At 49.6% G+C, this 21255-nt stretch overlaps 2 protein-coding genes across 2 annotated transcripts; one reads left to right on the top strand and one right to left on the bottom strand.

The window, feature by feature from the left end:
• Positions 1-5595: 5595 nt before the first annotated feature.
• Positions 5596-12537, top strand: LOC311155249 (bestrophin-1-like; the record flags this gene model as incomplete). Its single annotated transcript, XM_084208261.1, has 9 exons — positions 5596-5747; positions 5910-6004; positions 6514-6747; positions 7330-7484; positions 8186-8263; positions 9675-9827; positions 10266-10346; positions 10914-11065; positions 11361-12537. 9 exons carry the CDS (start codon positions 5596-5598, stop codon positions 12535-12537), a joined length of 2277 nt encoding a protein of 758 aa, XP_084064387.1.
• Positions 12538-13360: 823 nt separating this feature from the next.
• FTH1 (ferritin heavy chain 1) lies at positions 13361-16823 on the bottom strand. Its single transcript, XM_084208276.1, has 4 exons — positions 16585-16823; positions 15059-15205; positions 14487-14612; positions 13361-13689 (listed from the first exon to the last, which is right to left on the bottom strand). Exons 1-4 carry the CDS (start codon positions 16693-16695, stop codon positions 13531-13533), a joined length of 543 nt encoding a protein of 180 aa, XP_084064402.1. The 5' UTR covers positions 16696-16823; the 3' UTR covers positions 13361-13530.
• Between the last annotated feature and the right edge of the window lie 4432 nt (positions 16824-21255).

The following is a 21255-nucleotide window of genomic DNA, read 5'->3' as shown; positions in this document are numbered from 1 at the left end:
GCTCCCTCCCTGCTCTCAGCTCGTCCATCCTCTGCCTCTGGCTCAGACCCAACACCAGAGGCAGGAGAGTCAGACATGGTGATCCTGGTGTCCACTACAGGATTTTGCTGTGGATACTACACAGGGAGCAATTCTCTGTCGCAGCATCTCCTGGGTGTTTGTGTCATTTCCAGCCCTGCCCTGCCTCATGGCCAGGATCCACAGGGACAGCACAGGCCAAGCCCATGCTCTGAAGTCTGGGAACGGAGTGTCCGGGATGTTTGTGTCTCCGGCTGCAACCTTTGCTATCTTCAGAGAACTTTTGGGAGGAGGGGCAAGATCTTCAGCTCTGCAAAGCACACCAGATGTAATTAGTCTTTGTAATTATTAACTCCCAAGGCTTGGCCAGCAGCAACAGAGGGTCCTTGGATTAGAAAGGCAGAAGTGCTTCCAGGAGCCAACTAAGGCAGGAAGGATGAGAACTGATAGTGCTGACAGGAAGCTTTGAGAGGGATGTGCTGAATCCCAGACACGTGAAAAAGTAACTTGGCATGTGGTCCCCCCCCCCTTCCCAGAAGAGAAGCAGGAAAGGAGAAACGGGAAAGTGGAAATAAAAGGAAGGGAAATTATGGGGAAGGAAAGAGGGAAAAGAAAAAGAAATAGAAAACCAGACTGAGGCTGGGAAAGGAAGGAAGAACAGGCATTATCTTTGAGTTTGGAAAGCAGAATCTGATTTGCTGACACCCCTTACCCAGCAAACTCAAACCAGATGGTATTGCCATGGAAAGGAGAACAAATGGCCTGAAACTCCGGGTTCCATCCTGCCCCTCCTGGCTGGCTCCTTGGCTGTGCTACATGTTTGCTCAGCTGGCTGCAAGGGCTGAAGCAAGGCTCCTCTGGGGTCTCTGATTTCCAGCACCAGCACGTTTGATCCTCCCTTTGGCACCTAATCCCCACCACAATTCCTAAGGCAAAAGACAAGAGTCCTCACTAAGGACCCTTCCCTTATTTTCATGCTGCATGCACTGAACTGTGCAACATCAGAGGCAAAGTGAGAGATTTGTCACCATCCAAGCCCCTAAAAGCAAAATGCAAAGGGTCAGATGGAGCTTGGCACAGGGACAATCACCTCCAGCTCCCAGGGCAGCAAGAATTAGTGAGGAATGATGCAGCATGAGGGGAACAAGTCTGGGGGTCCTCACAAAAGCACTGCAGGGTCACTGCATCCTCTTCAAACATTTCTGGCCAGCTCAAACCTCTGAGTAAATCCTGTCCATGAAAAACAGCATCTCCCCAGACACTTCCCTGTTCAATTTTTTAAAAATTACATCAGATTTCAAGGAAGAATGTACTTTGCAGAGACACCTCTGATGCCAGCTGCCTCTCTGTCTATCCCAGCACTGAAACTGGAGAAGGGAAAGGGATTTCACCAAGCTTTGGGACCTGCTGTCCCTAAAAGCACTTACTGCTCTCTGGGAGAGGGCAAGGGGGGCACTGTGCCCTTCCCAGCCAGCTGCTGCTAACTCAGCATTGAGAGTGGCCCTTTGGCATTCCCAAAGCAGGGATTCAACTCCCAGCACAGCAATTCAATCTCTACATCTTTAGCATGGAGAAAATGAGGATGATTCCAGGGCTCTGAGGATGAATGTCAGCACCTCTTTGCTTCCTGCTCTGCTGAGCAAGGCAGGGTTTCAGACCATCCTCCTCCTCAGGGTCTGAGGCCACAGAAGATGTGGAAAGAGACCAAGCAGCTCTGTCACACTGGTAGCCCCTCAGTTATTTACTTTAATATTAAATTCCACACATATTTCCTGCTGTCCCAAGGGCAGCTATGGAGCACACGAGCTGCCAGCAGAGCTGCTCTCAGAGGAGGGCAGCAGAGGCCCCCAGATGCCAGCACATCCCTCCACAAACAGCAAGACACTCAGGGGGTTATTGTTCCACGTCCCCAGGAGCAGCCAAACTGCTCCCAACAGCTGCAGCAAACGTCTCACTTGTCTCTCCCTGCTGTGTGTGGGGATGAGGGTTCAGGCACTAAGACCCTCAAGATCTATCTCAGCCTTCCTGTTCAGCAATTCCAGCCCTGGAAGTGGACCACATTCCCTTCGGAGAGGGTCCTTCTGCTCTCATGTCCCTTCACAGAGCACCAATCCCACATTTTAAACCATGCTCTCCCTGCCACTGGCAGCAATTCCCAAGACTGCACCAGAAATCCCATATCAGGCAGATGTCAGGCAGCACCTGCTCCAGAGGAGCAGTGAAACAGCCCACTCCCCTTGTCAAGGATCAGTCACAGGAAAAAGAAGACTACAGATAGGACAAACTGATCCAAACTAGTGATGTTAAGTAATTGTCAAAGACAAAGCACAGGAGAAAGTTGATTATTACAGGAGCCTGGGTCTCCAGCTGCTCTTATCTGCAAGGATCATATCTGTGCTCCCTCTCCACAGTGTCCCACAGCTGCCTAAACAATGGAAGACCAGTTCATTAAGAAAAGATTTTGATTCAGAGCCTCATGGAAAGGGAATGTCCTTAAGACCTGAGCAGAAGCACTGAGGAGGTGGTAGAAGGGAAGGACAGTCACAATTGGGAAGGAGCAGAAAAGGGACTAAGAACCCTGGGAAGACAGAGAGGAGTTCCCTGGCTTGGTGGAAGTTTGAGGGCAAGGCAAGGACCAATGTTTCCCAGGATGTCATGCAAGGAAGCACAGTGACAGCTCTCAAGCACTGCTGGAAAAGCAAGAGCAAAAAAAAGTGAACACATGGAAAGAGTCTCGGAGAACCAGTGGCAGAGTGGAAATCCCCAGCATCCAAACCACAGCCAGAAGAGGTGGCAAACTCATCCAGGGACAGTGAGGGATGACAGGGAAACATCCTGTGAGAGCCAGGCAGAGCATAGACCAGGTGTTTCACTGACCTAGGGAAGAGAGGGCAGCCCCCAAGCACACCATGTTTTACAGCCTTGGTGGAAAATTCCAGCCCTGCATAATCTCCTGGGGTTCCTGTAAGATTGTGACATGGAGAGAAGGACCAAACAGGAAAGAATTAGAGGAAAAATGCCTCTCTTCTGGCAGCCACCATGGCTGTGCCAGGAGTTAGCAGCAGCGGAGCAGCCAGCCCTGCCTCCCCCTCCTCCGTCCGCCTCTATAAACACGCAGGGCTTACTCAGAAGATTAGGAGGGAACAGGGCAAAAGACAACAGAGTCTCTTTTGTAATGAGGAGGGATTACAGCATCAAGTGACCGGCTGCAGCTCCCAAGTGGGTCTCAGGCTCCTTAGCACACTGTGTGGGGCAGGTCCAATCCTCCTATGAGCCAAGAGGGCACGAGGATGCGGGCGGTGGCCCGGGCCACAAAGGACCCAGCGGGGACACGTGCAGGACCAAACCTCCCCAGCCTCCAGCACGGCTCAGGAGCCCATGACTGTGAGTATCTGGTCCTCCTAACAGCAGCAGGAGGATCACTCTTTCCTGCAGAGATCCATCTTCCTGCTTATCCATGACCTCTGGCTTCATCCTTCTGCTCTGTCTGCTCATTGTCCGTCTTTGAGATACCTGCTAGGGTCTGTTTGTGGTGGGTGATGCACCTGATGTCCCAGAATCTTGCTTGCTGTGGGCTCCCACAATTGAATTCCAGGTCAGTCGACTTCCGGGTGTGTTGGTTAGTCCAGAGGGATGAGAAGGGGTTGCAGGCAGTGGCAGGCAGTAGCTCCCTGGGTGGGCTCTTCCAGCCCATCCTGACTCCGGTGTGCCAGTGAGCCACCTCTCACCACGGATCTCAACCACTAATGGAATGTGCCAGCTGCCCTGTGACATCCCAGGGCAGCCCAGCACAGGCTGGCAGGTGGGCAGTGAGGTGCCTTACCCATTCAGGTCCGGAGGGAAAAGCACTGGGAAAAGCCCCATAAACCACACAGGAGCGGAACAGAGCAGAGGTGGGTGACATCCATTATTTACATGGCCAAGAGCTGGAGTTTTCCTTCTTTGGTAAAAAAGGGAATCTGTATTTGAATTATGCAACAAAGAATCTCCCTGAGTGCTTTCTAGCCCTAAAGCCCAGAGAAGAGATGCAGCTTTGCATAGGGGGCCCCAAAAATTTATGGGGTTTTGGGCATGCTTTTCTCCTCTGGGCAGCCTGTGGGTTCAACCTCTGGGGCAGTTAAAACCTCCTCTTCCAAGTTCTGTACCCAGAAATCCATACAGAACAGACACAAGGATTTACTGAAATGGGCATTTGTGCAGCTGGGGACAGGGACAGCTCTGCTCCTCTTTACCACCCTTAAGAGGGGACTCAGGGACCTAAGTTACAACAGGGAAACCCAAAGGAAGAGCAGCACCAAAAAGCCAAACCCAGGACAAAGATGCTGCTTGGCTGAAATAGCCAAAAATCCAGACTTTGCTGGTTTTCTTCACAGCAGCAGCTCACTGGGACCTGAGTTGTCCCCACCTAAATGTAAATCTTTCACTGGAAGGCTTAAATGAGAAACAAATGAGGAACGTGGGCCCAAACTTGCCTGCCTTCAGCTGCTTCAGGATGTGACCTGTTCCTTGAAGTGCTTCTTCATTCCCATCATTCCAGGAAGAGCCCCATAATCATTAACATTATTACCTCTGTTAAATAGCAATGCCTGGTGACATGTTAGGATTCAGAAATACCAATAGTTCACGCTGGATAATTATTTCTAACCCAAGAAATCATTCGCCAATCTGCCTGGCATGGAAAACACTGGTGTCTTGTTGTTTGTTGGGGTGTTTTTAAAATAAATTCAGGTTTATGCAACTATGAGTCTGATTATTAATTGATTATAAAGAATTATTTATGCAAGTTAGACTATAAGTGAAATGGGGATGCTGCATGTCTGGGGAGCATTTCAGGAGCCTGTATGCCTATTTTTCAGCCACGGTGATTTATTGTGCAACATATGGTTGAAGGAGAGGGGAGGTAGAGCTGCTGGAATTTGGGCCCTATGAGCCTGGCCAAACTCCATCCCACAGATCTCCAACAGGGAAGGCTGCTCTGCCTACATGACTATGACCAGCAGAGTGCAGATAGCTATCCTTGCTGGGATGCCTTCATCTGGATCAGACCCAAGAAGTCTTTCTGGGGTTTTTCCTTCCCTTGAGTTGGTTTTTTTGTTCCAGCAGTATTTCGGGAAGATTTAATAGGTTTACAGAAACATATTTGGAACAAAAACTATATTAAGAAAATTACTGGGCTAAGCATAAACTTTGCAGTTTGTGACCCTGAGATAAATCTTACCACAAGCGTTCTGTGGAAGGGGGCAGCACATGGGCTTTGTCCTCTTCAACCAGCCCCACATGAATGCTGACAAAAATCAAACACTAAAAACAAAGGGATCCACCAGAAAATACATCCTTGGTCACTATAGCCAGCTCAAGGACAGAGAAAAAATGGTAAACACATCAAATTAATTGCCTGCTGTCAATTTCCTCCTGGTTTTCTGTGCTGCTGCCTACATCTTACCCAGCTTTTAATTTCAGCACATTCTGTTTTCTCCTTCCTTTCCATCTTGCTTGGTGGGACATGTGGGATGTACCTGTGTCTCCTCCTGCTCAAGCTCCAAGCCCTGCTGGTTGTGTGCCTGCACAGGAGTTGTGATGACAGTGACCTACACCAACCGTGTGGCTGATGCCCGCCTGGGCACCTTCTCCCAGCTCCTGCTTCAATGGAAGGGCAGCATCTACAAACTGCTCTACTCCGAGTTCCTGATCTTCATCTCGCTCTACTTCACCATCAGCCTTGTCTACAGGTGAGCAACTTCACACCCACAGCCTGGCCTGGGGCAGAACACGGGAGAAACACAGGATTGGGGCAGGGATCCTGCTGGATAAGCACTTGCCAGACTCTCTTCACAGGAGGGAAGGGGAGGGGAGAAAGGAGGGGGAGAACTGCTTCTGTTTGTCCCTTTTAGGCTGATCCTGAATGAGAGCCAAAGGCTGATGTTCGAGAAGCTGGCGCTGTACTGCAACAGCTATGCCGAGCTAATCCCCGTGTCCTTCGTGCTGGGTAAGGAGCTGTCTGGAATCCAGCAGGGAGGGAAACGGGACAGCATCTCTTTTCCTTGGTTCAGCAGAGCTCTGCTGGCAGAGCAGGTCCCTCCCTCCGCCTTTGTAAAACTCCTCAAGTGGGATATATCCTTTATTGTCACAGCTGTGAGTGTCCTCAGCAAAGGAGGATAAGCTCCAAGTGGCACCAGATATGCCCAGGGAATCTGTGGCTGCCTGAGCCCTGGAAGTTTTCAAGGCCAAACTGGGTGGAGCTCTGAGCAACCTAGCCTACTGGAAGATGTCTCTGTCCAGAGCAGGGGTTTGGAATGAGATCATCTTTAAGGTTGCTTCATAGAATCAGAACAGTTTAGGTTGGAAGTATGAAATCCAGCCTCCTTTTAGCATGGAGGACTGAACTCCCCTCCAGGCATTCCTGCACCCATCCCTGTGTGCACAGAAGAGAAGGAGGTCAGACAGTGGGAGGAAGAAGCTCTTTTCAGATGCCTGACTCTCTCAGCTCCCCTGTAGGTTTCTATGTGGCCCTGGTGGTGTCCCGCTGGTGGGCCCAGTACGAGAGCATCCCATGGCCAGACCGGATAATGAACCTGGTGTCCTGCAACGTGGATGGGGAGGATGAGTACGGGAGGCTCCTGCGCCGCACTCTGATGCGCTACAGCAACCTGGTCAGCGTGCTGATCCTGCGCTCCGTCAGCACTGCCGTCTACAAGCGCTTCCCCAGCATGGAGCACGTCGTGAGGGCAGGTCAGCACTGCTCCTTGCTGCTCCTTTAGGGGCAGGGGGCCCTGGGAAAGGTTCTTTGGAAATGGGGCGGTACTCATCCCTCAGGGCAGGTGGGAATTCAAGCCCCAAGTCTCCAAGCTTAACTGCTGGGCACATGGCATCTTCTTGGGAGATGCTCCTCAAGGTGCAGTAGAGTTCTCAGTCTGCCCACATTTTCTATGTTCCCTCAGCAATCCAGAGAGATGTGATATTGTTAACCTCCTAAAAAGAAAAGGCACATCAGAGTCACAAATTATCCCATTCTCAATAAGTATCTATGGGTACCAGGCAGCTGCACCCTCAGCAGTGCTTTATCTCCCTCATGGCTCTTATCTGATGTGCGGCAGACATCCAAAGTGAAATCCCATTATCCCACCTCCATAACTCAATGTTTTAACGAGGAGATTTGTCCATCTGCATGTCTCCCCAAATTCTGAGTCTTTACTGGAATTTTTAGGGAGAGCCAAGGCCTCCAGCAAAGATTCAGATGTTTTCATTCCAGACCAGGTCAGTTCCTTCTGCCTTCTATGTCCATCCTTCTCCCAGCTGCTCTTTCCCATCCAGGCCTCATGACACCAGAAGAGCACAAGAAGTTTGAGAGCTTGAATTCCCCCCACAACAAGTTTTGGATCCCATGTGTGTGGTTCTCCAACCTGGCTGTGAAGGCGAGGAATGATGGGAGGATCCGGGACAGTGTGCTGCTCCAAGGCATCCTGAATGTGAGTGACAGAGGGAATAGGCAGGGCTTTGAGATCCTGGGGAATAGGAGGCACCTGTGAAGCAGGTCCTTGACACATTCCAGAACAGCCAATGCCAGTGGAGGTTTCTAGGATCCAGATGGAAAGCCACAAGGAAGAATATATCTGGAAGTCTAGGGGAGGTCAAAAACATCCTCAACAACTGAGGTCCTGTGGAAAACATTGCTGTTAAAAACTCTTAGATAGCTTTGGGCAACAGGCCATGCTCCACAGGCAAGACCTGGCAACAATCCTTGCCCAGCTGCACAGAACAAGGCTCTGGAGCAGCTCATCCTTCTTGGTATTCACTTGCAGAGAAAGTCACGTGGTTTCTGTTGCCTGGAGCAGGATTCATCTCCCCAGAGAGAGAGAAATCTCCTGGTGCAATACTTATCTATAGACAGGAGAGAGAAATGGATACTCCTGAGGGCATTCTTGGCCTCACCTGTTGGCTGCTCATTTTGGAAGGAGAAACTCTGCTGTGAAGTGAGCTAGGAAGTGATCTTTGGCTCAGGGGGAGACACCCAGGCAGCAGGGAATTCCTCCAAGGCTGACACTGAGCCCCCCTTCCAGAGAAGGTATAAGCAGAAAGGAAAGGGCTGGAGCAATGGAGGACAGTGGTGCTGGAGAGGCTCTGCAAGGAGACGGGAAGTTATCCTGCGATCCCCTTTTCCCTGCTGCAGGAGCTCAACACCTTGCGCAGCCAGTGTGGGAAACTGTATGGATACGACTGGATCAGCATCCCCCTGGTCTACACCCAGGTGAGAAGGGAATCCCCACACCCATTGCTCCACCACTGCCTGTGCACATCCTCACTTACACCCACACCTGGAATTGTTTGGGTTGGGAGGGACCATAAAGCACATCTACGGACACCTTCCACTATTCCAGGTTGCTCCAAGCCCTCTCCAACCTGGCCTTGGGTGCTTCCAGGGCTAGGCAGCCACAGCTTCTCTGGAAAACCTATGCCAGGGACTCACACCTTAGTAAAGAATTCCTTCCTCATATCTAATCTAAACCTGCCCTCTATCAGTTTAAAACTATTGTTCCAAGTGCTGTCACTATCTGCCTGTGTAAAAAGTCCCTCTCCTTCCTTTCCATAAGTTCCTTTAAGGTACTGGAAGGCCACAGCCTCCCCAAAACCTCATCTCCAGGCTGAACAGCCCCAGCTCTCTCAACCTATCTGTAGAAGTGCTTCATACCTGACCCTCCCATGAAAAATGCAGGTTATTCTTGAATCCCTCACCCCCACACATCATCTCTTTTCCGTTGGTACCTCAGCACACACCCAGCCCAGCCTCCTTTGCCTGACTCAGACACATCCACGTCTCCAGAAATAACCTCTATCCAGGGGTAACAAATCCCCACAGATCCATGGAAAACACAGGAACACACACAGTCCCTGCACCACCTTGCAGGGATCACATCCTGGGCAAGATCCCGGGAAGGTTGTGCCAGGCGTGTACTCAGCTGTTTATCAGCCCAGGCAGACACTTTGGCACCACCTTGCTCCTTTGTCTCCTACAATCCAGCTGCTCAGATAACAGGGATGCCCTTCACCATGAAAGAGGAGCTGTGGCTGCTGCTCTGGCAGTGCCAGAGGTTAATGGGGAAGATGTAAAGTGTATTCCCGTTTTGAACCCCCTTGTTTATATCAAGGGACCATGTGAGAGTCTTGCTTACTTTTAACTTGAAATGGGGAAGTTTCCAGTCCTGTGGTGACAGGGAAAAGCACAAAGCTCAGCATAGCCTGAAATCTAGCTAGGCAAATTATTAATAAAAGCTCAGCATAAGAAGAAGGAAGGAAGGAGCAAATAGCAATGCCAGGGTTCCCTTCCTGGACTTAGAAACAGCCTGCCAGCATGGACTGAGCCATGAGACAGCTTCCAGCCCACTCAGGATGTCATGTGCTTGCTGCTGCCACTGGCCTGTGACACTTTCACAGATATCATTCCAAGAACGGCACACAGTGTAGGTAAAAGCTGAAGGGAAAAAAGGGAGTGCCTGTAGCTTTCTGTAGGGAAATACATCCTCCTGCAAAAAGCCTGTCAGAACTGAATCCGGGGCTTCCCAGAGGCTACAGAGCTTGGCTTTGGAGCTGTGTGGGGTGGAAGTGAAGGGAGATGCTGGGAACTCACGCTGCCCTGGTGTGTCCCTTGGCGTCCTTCCCAGGTGGTGACCGTGGCTGTTTACAGCTTCTTCCTGGCCTGTCTGATCGGGAGGCAATTCCTGGATCCAGAGAAAGCATATCCTGGCCATGAGCTGGATCTCTTTGTGCCCGTCTTTACATTTTTGCAATTCTTCTTCTATGCTGGCTGGTTAAAGGTAAGTCCCAGAAAACAGGGCTGGAGCTGGAATCTGACCCAGCCAAGGGTTTTTCCCAGTGTGAGCTCACCAAGAACCCTGCTGTGTTCTTTGATCTATGGGCAATAACAGGAAGCCAAGAGGGGCTGAGGAAGTGCCAGGACTTTCTAATTTTCCAACTGTCTCATTCTGCACACCAGCTGCACTTTTCCTAGGCTTTGGTCCTTACTAGAAGGAAAAAAGGAGCTCCTAAAGTTGCAGGAGGGTTCTGAGAGCAAGGGCGAGTTATTACAAATTCAAATGCCTTCCAGCCCCTGGGACGCTTCCACTTTTAACCCACCCCCTTTTGGGAAGAAAAACATGATTTGGAATTCAAAGGACATCACACCTGACTTCTCCTTGCAGGGAAAGGGGCAGAGATGACAATGGTGACCTTTGCTGTGTGCTCTCCACATGCAGGTGGCTGAGCAGCTCATCAACCCTTTTGGGGAGGACGACGATGACTTTGAAGCCAACTGGCTCATTGACAGGAACCTGCAGGTACAGGGGAGGAAGATTTGCCAGTTGAGCCTTACCTGAAGAGGAACACCAAGGCAGGAGAGTGACCAAGTTCTCCTGCAACATTTCTGCCTCCACCTCCCTGCCTGCAATGGGAGAGATCCTCCCAATTCACAGCAGGGAATTTGGGGCTTCTGGCATGTCTTTGTACACACAGGGTGCCTGCAGCTTCAGCCTATGCTCTGGTACATGGGATAGATCAAAGCTGCTTGTTTCAGGCCTGCTTTTGAATGACACACCATTCCTGCCTCCCTTGCTTTCTTACCCTGCGTCCATCTAAAACTGCCTCCTCTACATTAACTCCACTCCTCCAACCATTCTGTCCTAGTGAGTCTGTTGCTTTCCTGCCTCCTTCAGCACCATTTTCCTCCCAATTAATCAAATCTCAGTGTGAGAAACAGCCCAAATGACAGGAAACCACAGCAACCCCAGCCACTTGCCTGGTTTCCGTGCTGCACCGCTTCCTCCAGTTCTGTGTTCCTTTGTCCCTCGATAACAAGCACACAAAATGCTCCTCACCCCATGTGACATTCCCGCTGTCCCCTGCAGGTGTCCCTCATGGCAGTGGATGAGATGCACCAGGATTTACCCATTCTGGAGAAGGACCTGTACTGGAATGAGCCTGATCCCCAGCCACCCTACACTGCGGCCACCGCTGAGTACAAGCGCCCATCCTTCCTGGGCTCCACTTTTGACATCAGGTGAGTGCAGGGACAAAGTGTCACAACACCTGGATCAGGTCTTACATAGGACATTACACTTGAGGAGATTTTAGGCTCATCCACAACAGCCAATATTCTCCATGGAAAAGGATAAATCTAACCTATTTTCCTCACTCACCTGTATGATAAGCATCCCTGTTTTGGGGGGCTAATGGCAATACAGGGAGAGGCTTGCCACTGGCAGCAGCATTCCCAGTGCTGCCAGCCTCTCCAGGAGAACCCCCCCCCCCCCCCCGCTCTGTGGCCCCATAACAGTCCACTTTGCCTTTCCCAGCATGCAGAAGGAAGAGATGGAGTTCCAGCCCCTGGAGCAGATTAAAGAGAACGAGGAGGCCAACCACTCCACTCCCTTGTTGGGACACCTGGGCCGCCTCCTGGGTGTCCAATCCCCGAACTTCTCCAGGTCCTCTTCCCGGATGAACCTGCTGCGCCGGCGAGGAGATCCCACGTCACCCTTCTCCCATTATACCTACCAGGATATGGGGAAGGCTGGAAGCCCTTGCGGCATCAATCAGCCAAGGGGAGACTCCCAGGAGCAGTGGGACAGCGAAGAGGGAAAACTAAGGGAGTTTGATGCTTTCATGTCCACCCCCTTTTACGAGAGGCCTGGGTTCTACAGTGCTCCACAGACACCCATCAGCTCCATCCCCATGATTTTCCCTTCACGGCGCCAAGGGCGCAAGAAGCCACCGGCGCTCTCCAGCATCGCTGCGTGCTCCACTTCCCTTCGGGATGTCATTGTCAACACCTCCCCTTCCAGGGCCAGCGATGTGGACAAGAGTCAGAGCTCCCTGGGCTCTGCTGCAAAGGAAACCTTTGTTTGGCCAACAGAGCGGAGTAAAGGTCCTGACTCCGTGGCCGTGACAGTAGAAGAAGGAAAGAGCAGCTCCAGGGAAGCTGCTATCACAGGAAGTCCAGGAGCGCAGTCCACAGCATCCAACAGCCCCAAATTCCCCTTCCTGCCAGAGCCCCCCGAGCAGAAGCATGGCAGCTTCAAAAGCCTGAAGAGCTCCAAAGCCTCACGCCCACCCTGGCTAAACCTGGAGAGCACAGCCTTGGCCACTCCCAATTCGGAGCATTCCAGTGCCTTTCACACCCCCAGCAACAAAACCCCCGGAGGCAGCGCCTCCCTTTGCTTCTCCTTCACTCCCGTCACCTCTCCAGCACTGGAAAGGTCCCACAAGGGCAACCTGGGCCCTGAGGCTTGCAGCCTGAGTTTGGAAGATGCAGCCAGTGCTCCAGACCAGCACCCAGAGGTTTCCAGAAACATGAAAGACACTGGGAATGGAAACACCAACCCTCCAGCTCCCAAAGAGCCCAGGAGAGCAGAGAGTCCATCCCCCAATGACTCTGGAATCTCCCTAGCTGAGGGTGACTATGTGGGGCTGATGGAGGTGATCCTGGAGGCCAGTGAAAGCCCAGGGGAGGAGCAGATGGACCAGTACAGCTAAAGGGGAATCCATGGATCCATGGGATACCTGCCTTATCCTGGCACTCACCCAAACAGAGGTGCTGGACATGCAGATGGAGCTCAGCCCGGGCTGAAACCAGCACTAAGGACACACTGCTCCTGGCCTCAGCTACAGCAGCAGGCACAACTTGTGTTGCAGCAAGAACAAAAGCACCAAAAAACCCAACCTGTAGCAAAAGAACAAAACTTTGAGTGTTAAATATTGCAGGTACCAGCCTTACCAGCCAGGTGTACCCCAGAACAGCAGCACAGGTAATGTGCATACTTCTCTCCTCCTCACAGCAAGAATGAGAACTTGAGTCCTTTCTCAGGCAGGACTTGCACTCCTAACAAGATAGTCCAGGGAAAAGTAAGGGACTAAAGTCCCATCACTTGTGATGCAGACCCACAGTGCTTCTTCCAGTCCTGTCTGGCTGGTGTTTTCCAGTACTGGGATAAGGCGAGGTAGGGGCCTGCCAGCACAGGCAGCTGCAGCATCCGCCCAGCATATTGCTTCCTTCTAAAGTTCCACATCTCCCACCAAGAATTTGACAGTGCTCAGAGAAAGCTGTATGGCAGCAGACATCACTCAGCTGATTTTTACTGCCCACTCTCAGAAAATAAAAAGCAAGGCTCAAGCCCAGGACCTTGGTTTTGTTTCCTCATTTTAGTTCCCTGCAAAGAATTAAAAGAAACCACAGAGATTTTCCTACTTCTGCCTTCAGCAGCAGCTGCAAATTCCCCATGTCACACAACAAATTTACCCCCCACTGCCTTCCCTAGAACTGCCTACTCTCACTCCAAACTGAACAGGAGAAGCCAGCTGGAACCAAGTCACTTTATTGGCTGGAGGGCAGTACATAAAACACAAACAGAACTGGGGATATTTGGTACAGAATATGGAACTGTTTAGCTAGGTAGCTGAAGCTGCATGCATGGCTGGACAGTAAGTAGGAGTCCCACTGAAACCCACAGCATGGCTCTTGGCAGGGCTTCAGCTGTGACACTCCCCGAGGGTGTGCTTGTCGAAGAGATACTCTGCCATGCCGTATTTGGGGGCCCCCATCTTCCGCAGGTTGGTCACGTGGTCACCCAGCTCCTTGATGGCTTTCACCTGCTCATCCAGGTAATGGGTCTCAATGAAGTCACACAACTGAAAGGGAGACCAGAGGTTTAAATTCAGGCCTGAAACCCTACTGAGGCTCTCCTTAGAGAGGATGCAGAATTTTCAAGCTGAGAGGAAGCAGCCTCTAGTTTTGTTACAGAACAAGATCAAAGCAAGCCAGGCTTAGGTAGGCTCACTAGCTCCAGAACCCTGCAGAGCCAGGCAGCTCCGGAAGCTTCCCCTCTTCCTCATGGCAGGAAGCATTAGCCAAGCTCCTGAACAGATCTGAGACACCCCCACTGCACAGCAAAGCCACAGCAGTAAGAATTTACACCACTGGTTTTGTTTCAAACAGTCCCTCCAACTTGGGCAGGACACTCCCAAGACTGCTTGGATTCTCACACATATTAATCTCTTCCTACTATTAAGCAACCTCAATCCAACCTTGCAAGAAACTTCCATCTGAGAAGAATTCTGTGTTTTCAGACACTGTTCTGAAACACCGAGGCTTTTAATATTCCAAAGCAACTCTGGAATTTTGTAGCAAAAAAGCCCTCGTGACAAAAAAAAAAAGACTTAAAAAGATGGAACTCAACCCCCTCAGAAATGGTCTCCATAGAGACTGTTCACAGACACTCCAGAGAGAATAAAGCAGGTCCCTGCCACTTCAAAAATGCTGCTAGAAGGACAGCAATAACCCCACCAAAGGACTCTGGAAGGGCTGTACCCCTGGTTCACACTTTTTTCACCTTTAGCAACACCAGGGACACACAGCTCAGCCCCAAAGCCACACAATGAAAAGGCTCCTATTTGCACAGCCATGCTGATCCTCAGCATGCACTTACATGGGGGTCGTTCTTTTCGGTGGCCAATTTGTGCAGCTCCAGCAGTGATTGGTTCACGTTTTTCTCCAGGTGCAGGGCACACTCCATGGCAGTCAGGCCATTCTCCCAGTCATCACGGTCTGGCTTCTGAAAGGGGAAAGCACAGGACATGTTTTCTGTAAGACCCCACAGAACAGCAGAGTGGAGAGCCTTCAGGTCACTCTCAAAGCCTGTTTAGACCAAATTTAGGCATTTATGCAAAGTCAAAAGCTTGAAGTGCACTCTCAGAACAGAGCTGAGCAAACTAATGAAGTCCCACTTCTCAAAACAGTGCACAGAACACATCTGCCGAGTTAAATTTAATGATGGTGACAAACCAGTTGCCTTCTGGTTCTGCCCTCACCCCACAGCAAACAACCTGGGGCTCAGCACCCTCTCCTTACACAAGAAGTACTTCTTTATTAGTAAATCAGCACAAATAATCAAATTGCTCCACATCTCAAATTACCGTGCCTCTCCAGTGTCAGCTGCTGCTCCTTCTGGGGAGGACCTAGAGGAAAATTCATCCCCTTGCAGCTGGGATCCCAGCTCACCTTGACATCCTGCAGGAAGATGCGCCCGCCTCTCTGGTTCTGCAGCTTCATCAGCTTCTCAGCGTGCTCCCGCTCCTCATGGGACTGATGCAGGAAGTACTTGGCAAAGTTTTTCAGAGCCACATCATCCCGGTCAAAATAGTAGGACTGAAAAATAAAAGAGTTCACAGGTTCTAAACTCTGCTTCAGGATGGATATAGTCCAAGCCCAGGCCAGGATGGCAGTGTGGAACAATTCTTTCCTTAGTATCACTCGATTTTTCCAGCTAGGATTAAATTTTAACCTGTACCCCTACCAAGGACACAAATAAATGGCATTTGTGTCCTTGGCTCAGTTCTAAAAAACACAAAAACAAAAAACCTGAAGCCCCACAGATATCTGTTCTGTATCATTAAACTGCAGCCTTGAAAAAGTCTTTTCTAAGAAAACTTCCCTTTGTTTGCCTGAGCTTGTTTACAATGACCACATTGCAGGTCAGGGTCATGACTTGCAACATCAGGTAAGAGTGAGCCAAGAACTTTTAGGTACTCCTGCAATAAACCTCTCTTGCTTCACTAAGCTTTCTAGGGATTAGACTTGGAATACACTTTCTTTTTTTTCTTTTTGTGGGGAAAAAAAGTGATATTTAAAATACAAGAGATAAATTGAACGACAATATGAATTTACCAGCAACTACCATATGAATTAAGCTACTTTTCTGAAAGCAAAAAAAACCAAAAAAACAAGAACCCTGTAACAGCAGTTAGAAGCCTTGATACAGCTTGTTTATTCCTTGGTCAGAGCCATTACCAGGATTCAATAGAAATTTCTGTAGGAACAGCCATTTATTTACCAACCTACCATGGAACTCTCTGCTCTTAGATCAGCGGCTTGGAGGTTCAAGGCAAAGCATCGGTGCTTGTGTACCACTATATCACCCACCCACAGAAGCTCAAAACAGGGCTCCGAACAAAATTAACACAGGAAAAAAAGAAAGCTACAAAATACGTGCCACAACATGGCACAGTGTCCCTAAGAAGTCTCCATGTCCCAGCATGACCAAAGCACCAGGATTGCTGCACAGAGGTCAGGGAACAGCTATAATGGGCGTCTCAGGCCAAAGGAGACATGTAAACACAAGGCCCGAGGAAACCATGGATTCCTACCGATTCCTGGAGGAAAACCCGAGCCCAGGAGGCGATCACGCCTACGGGAAAGGTGCCAGGAGCCTCGTTAGGCACCTCCCGCTACCCAGCCCGGCCCCAAGGGCAGAGGCGCTGAGCGCGGCTGATAACGGAGCCGCCAAGGGCAACGTCGGCGGGGCCGCGGAGCAGGCGAGATAAAAGGGCCTCACCTACCCCCAGGAGACAGCCCAGACGGGCCGGAACGCAGCAGGGGGGAGGAGGAGGTGGAGAAAAAGGAGGAGGAGGAGCTGGGCGCGCAGGCACCGCCCGGCACCCAGGGACCCCCCGCCGAGCAGAGCCCTCGTGTAGCCCCTTTATCCGTCGTAGGACGCTTCCCACAGCCCGCCGCACCCGCGCCCTCACCATGCTGAGGTACACGTAGGACGCGTAGAGCTCCAGGTTGATCTGGCGGTTGACGGCGGCCTCGCAGTCCTGGTGGTAGTTCTGGCGCACCTGAGAGGGGGGCGCTGCCATGGCTGCTCCGGTGCGTGCTGCGGTGACTGTGTAGACGGTGGTGTTAGGGGGGTGGCGGCGGGCCCGAGCGCGGCCGGTTCCGTCCAAGCACTGTTGACGCAGGAACCCGCTTCGCTCCGCCGCCGACGCGCTGTGAGGGAAGCCCGCCCGCCGGCGCGCCTTTTATACCGCCGCGCGCTAGGCCACGCCCCCACGAAGGCGCGGGGCGTCCCGGCGCCCTTCTGCTGGCCCGGCGTGACTCAGCACCCGCCCTGGCCACGCCCCCAGCGGGGCGGGGCCGCCCCCCGCGCGCCGCCGTTTCCCGCCGCGCGCGCGCGGTCCATCCCGGAATGGCCCGTGTTGGGAATCCCCCCCCAAAGTCACCGAGCCCGGCCATTTCCCCTCGAGCACGCTGCCGAGCCTGCTGCCAAGCCGTGTCCCACATCCCACATCCCTCCGGGCACCGGGGCTCCGCCGCTGCCCCCGCGGTTGGTGCCAATGCCTCTCTGTGAGAAGAAAAAGTTCTAAAATCCAAGTGAAACCCAGAAACTGAATGCCAAATGTCAACAGCTGAACTTGTTGGTAATGAGATGACTATTTCAGCTGCTTTTAGTGCTATCCTAGTCACTCGATGTGCGCGTCATTTATTTTCAGTAAATTCTTCAGTCATTCAAATAATTCATTAATTTACAATAAGCAATGGAGTATTTTAGTATCTGCCTTTTTAAATTTTAACCAGATTACAAGGGAAGAGAAAATGCTTAAATTGAGCTCATCCCATAGCACTGAACGCCCCAATCTTGGCTTTTCCTAAGCCAATATTCAACCCTGGTTCTCCCAAGCTAATGTTCCTGCTGAAATCCACCAGAAATACAATTTACTGAGCCTCTAAACTCAGAAAAAATAATTTTTCCTCTACGTAATGTGCCTGCAAACTCAGATTAAATATTTTTTTCCTGTACGTCCTCAGACCATAAACTCAGATTAAATAATTGTTTTCGTCTCACCAGTTCTTTCTACACATTTTTATCTGGTCTTTGACCCTTCCAGGCACTGGGGATGTGACTGCACCAGTGCCTGTGTGTGGGTAAAGGGCAGCACCAGAGCATTTTTCCAGACACTCCAAATGCCCTGGAGGGAACAGGGAGCCTCGGCCTCCCTTTGTTTCAGGGTTTTCTGCTGCTCCTGTCGGTTAACCATCACAAGTAATTAAGATCTATAAGATAACGTGGGTCATACCTATGCTTCGGCAGGCTGCCAGGTACATTTCAAATCTCCTGTTCTCCTCCCACATAAATGCTTATGTAAAAAAGAAAAAAAAAAAGTAGCTGCTGGGCAGACTCTTTTTAAATTATTTTTTTCTTTATTTCTGTGTTCACAGTGGAGTGTCTTCATAACAAGAACATCAAACAAACTCCATAATTGCAAAGTTTGTAACGGGAATATTTCCTCTGCAGCTCGGACAGTCTGTGCCACTCGTGATCACACGTCAGTAGCATTAGGGAAGTCCCAAATTCTGCTTTCTGGAGTTGCACAATGCACATTGTGTTTGATGACAGCAGATTTACATGGTCTGGAGAGGAAACACGGGGTTGCACAGCCATGGGGGTCATGTCTTGGTAACCAAGGTGAAGAAGTCACCACTCTGCTCTCATACAGGATTCAGCCATTCCCAGATATTTCCTGGCCCAAATTACTGTTTTAATTTCGACTCTATTTCATATTGTTTCCTCATGGCTTGGTTCAGGCCTCCTTTTATCTTGTGCTGCTCTTAGTAAAAATGCTTTTATAATGAAATCCCTGAATGATCTGGGTTGGAAGGGACCTTAAACATCATCCTGTTCCACCCCTGCCATGGGCAGGGACACCTTCCACTGTCCCAGGTTGCTCCAAGCCCTGGCCAGCCTGGCCTTGGACACTTCCAGGGATCCAGAGCAGCCAGAACCTCTCTCGGAAATCTGTGCCAGGGCCTCTCCACCTTTGCAGGGAAGAATTCCCTCCTAAATGTGAAAGTCACTTGTGGAAACCCAGGGCACTGGGAATATTTCTCTGTCTGCTCTGGGGCGTCCTTACCCCCAGGGGAGCACTGACTTTGACCCTCATTCATGGAGAAAGTTTCCCAGACTTCAAGATAGACTAGAATCCACAGAAGTGTGAAATAGATTATAGAGAGTGGTGTAGGTGTATCACTTGGTGAGAAATTTAGGGTTTGGGATTTTTAGTATGTTGTGGATGGAAGCAAGATGGAAGGCACAGGGTGTCGTCCTGGGTTTCTTCTTCATGCTTCTTCTTCCTTCTTCTCCATGGATTTGGGTGGCATTTTGTACTTGGGCAGAGAAGTCAGCACTGGGGGCTCTGTGGGATCAGTTATTGGGTTAAAAGGGAAAATAATCTAAGTGTTGGTTCTTAACTGGATATTTTAGTCTTAAAAGACCTTGTAACAAAAAATTGTTAGCCATTTTGTGCCTTCTAATGAAAAGCTGCTGAACTCACAGTAATGAAACTGTTTTACTGATAAAAAATAATAAACACTTGAGTCCAAACACAAATTACAATCTCAAGTGCCTTCAATACAGACCCAAAAAAACCAACGACTGGTACCCACACAGTTACTTGATGGAAAGCTCAGCCTGAGTAAGGTGATGCTTTTAGCAGGCTTCTTCCTGAGAATGCCTGTAAAGTTCTTTAGAAAAAAAAAATCTTTACTGCTTAGGGAGAAATTCTTCCCTTATTTTAGTACTTTTTTACCCCTCAGCATTCCCAGCTTCCCAGGGCCTGCCCCATCCTCTCGGTTTCAATTAATGTCCCTCTCAGCTGCTTTCTTGGGCTGAAGTAGAGGCATGTTCATGCTGCCCACAGGCAAAAACAATGTATTGTCTGCCTACACAAGCTTCAAATTGTTGAGGACAATCCCTGTTTTCCCTTGGATCATATCCCATCAGGAACAATGGAGCAAGCTCTCTTGTTGTTTACAGCTTAGCTACTGTACACAGGGCACAGACCCCAAAATCCACCCATTTAGGGATAGTAAAGCTGGGTTTTAAGCATGCAAAAATAATCAGAGCTTCTTTCGTGAGTGTCTGCACATGATACAGAAGGTTATTTGGTCAGAGATCAAGATACACCCAAAAGGAAAGTTTCCATGCCTCCTACTCCCACTTTAATATCATTTATCCTGACTCTACCTGTGCCCTTCTTGTGCATGACCTTTCCAAAGGGGCAGAAAACAGGACTTCTAAACAAATACTGGACAGTATTTGCCCAAAGTAAATTCTGCAATAGATTTTTGCTGATACAGTCCCTGAGCAAAAACCTTGGCATGTGGCTTAGGCATCCAGTTAGACCTTTAGGGAGAGGGCTGCCTTGGTGTGAGCAGAGAGCCAGAATGCCCAGGAATGCATAAATTTCATTTCTCACCTGTAGAAATGGTTCACCTCTAGCTTTAAAACACTTGATTTTGCTGTGCTGGTTTAAGGGCCAGAATAATAACAAATCCCAGTTAAAAATCAACAACTGTTCCAATTCCAGTGAGCAAGAAAATGCTGAATATGCCTCAAATGTAAAATAAACAAAAATACAGTAATCCTTTTTTTTTTTTTCTAATTTTCCCCAAAGCTCAAAGTCCTGTAAATAAGAGAAATTGCATCCAGTCAAATATTTGTTATGGAGAACCTCCACTCCATCCACAAACTTCAGTGTCATTCAGCTTCCAGGCTTTATGTAAACACAAAAGGAACTCTAAACTTGGCTCCAAGGTTGATCATGCGTCTGGAAATTTGACACTGGTCTCAACTGTGAGTTTTGAAAGCTGTTTACTAAAAACATCTGGGCTCCACTTGCTCTGGGAGTTTAACTGAAAACTCCTTCTTGTATCTCCTTGCACAAAACACTCGGTGAAAACTTTTCAGTTTGTTTCTTTTAGGTGCCTGAATTTTTCCAAGTGGGAAACCCAGGATTTAGGCAACAAGTTTTCACTGGGTACTTACAGCACAGAATGCAAATGGCTGGGGTACACAGAGCTGCTGCCTCCTGGAAACGCTCTCCAAAGGGAGACAGACAAAGGATGTTTGAAGTTCTGCCGGGAAATTTAGCTTTGGAGACCGAAAATGAAGCTGTTTTTATGCAGGAAAACCAAACACAGAATAATCTGTAGCTTTGTACTACAAGATTTTATAGACAAGGAATATAAAACCCTCTTTAGACAGACAAACTTCTTCTAAGTAGTGACACAGGATTTTTTTCTCTCTGGAATATTTTTATACACAGTCTAAACAAAATGCTGTGGGAGATTGCAATTCTCTAATTTGCCCAGAACAACCTTTCATTTATTTTTATTTCTTTTACAAGCCTTGTAAAAATACACTTACAGCCAAGAGAGTGAGGAAGAACAATGTTAATAATACAGTAATTGTGTCAGCACAGCGAGAAGCAGGATCTGGTGAATTTACTTGGATGTCTCAGCCCTTTTTAAACTAATTTCCAGACTGACTCCACTATCTATGAGGGAAAAGCTCCATCCCTGATTCCAAAGGCAGCCTGTGCCCCAGGTGCACATACAGGAACTTACACAACCTGGAGTTG

Source organism: Fringilla coelebs (genome assembly GCF_963513975.1).
Source record: "Fringilla coelebs genome assembly, chromosome: 6".
Lineage (NCBI taxonomy): Eukaryota > Metazoa > Chordata > Aves > Passeriformes > Fringillidae > Fringilla > Fringilla coelebs.
The sequence above is the reverse complement of the archived record's forward strand: the minus strand, read 5'-3'. Positions and strand labels throughout refer to the sequence as shown.

Excerpts from the sequence above, each read along its gene's own strand:
- FTH1 (XM_084208276.1), bottom strand. The coding sequence starts at position 16,695 with ATGGCAGCGCCCCCCTCTCAGGTGCGCCAGAACTACCACCAGGACTGC. Across the intron at positions 14,613-15,058 it reads TCTTCCTGCAGGATGTCAAG|AAGCCAGACCGTGATGACTG; the intron begins GTGAGCTGGGAT and ends TTCCCCTTTCAG. Across the intron at positions 13,690-14,486 it reads CCGAAAAGAACGACCCCCAT|TTGTGTGACTTCATTGAGAC; the intron begins GTAAGTGCATGC and ends TCTCCCTTTCAG.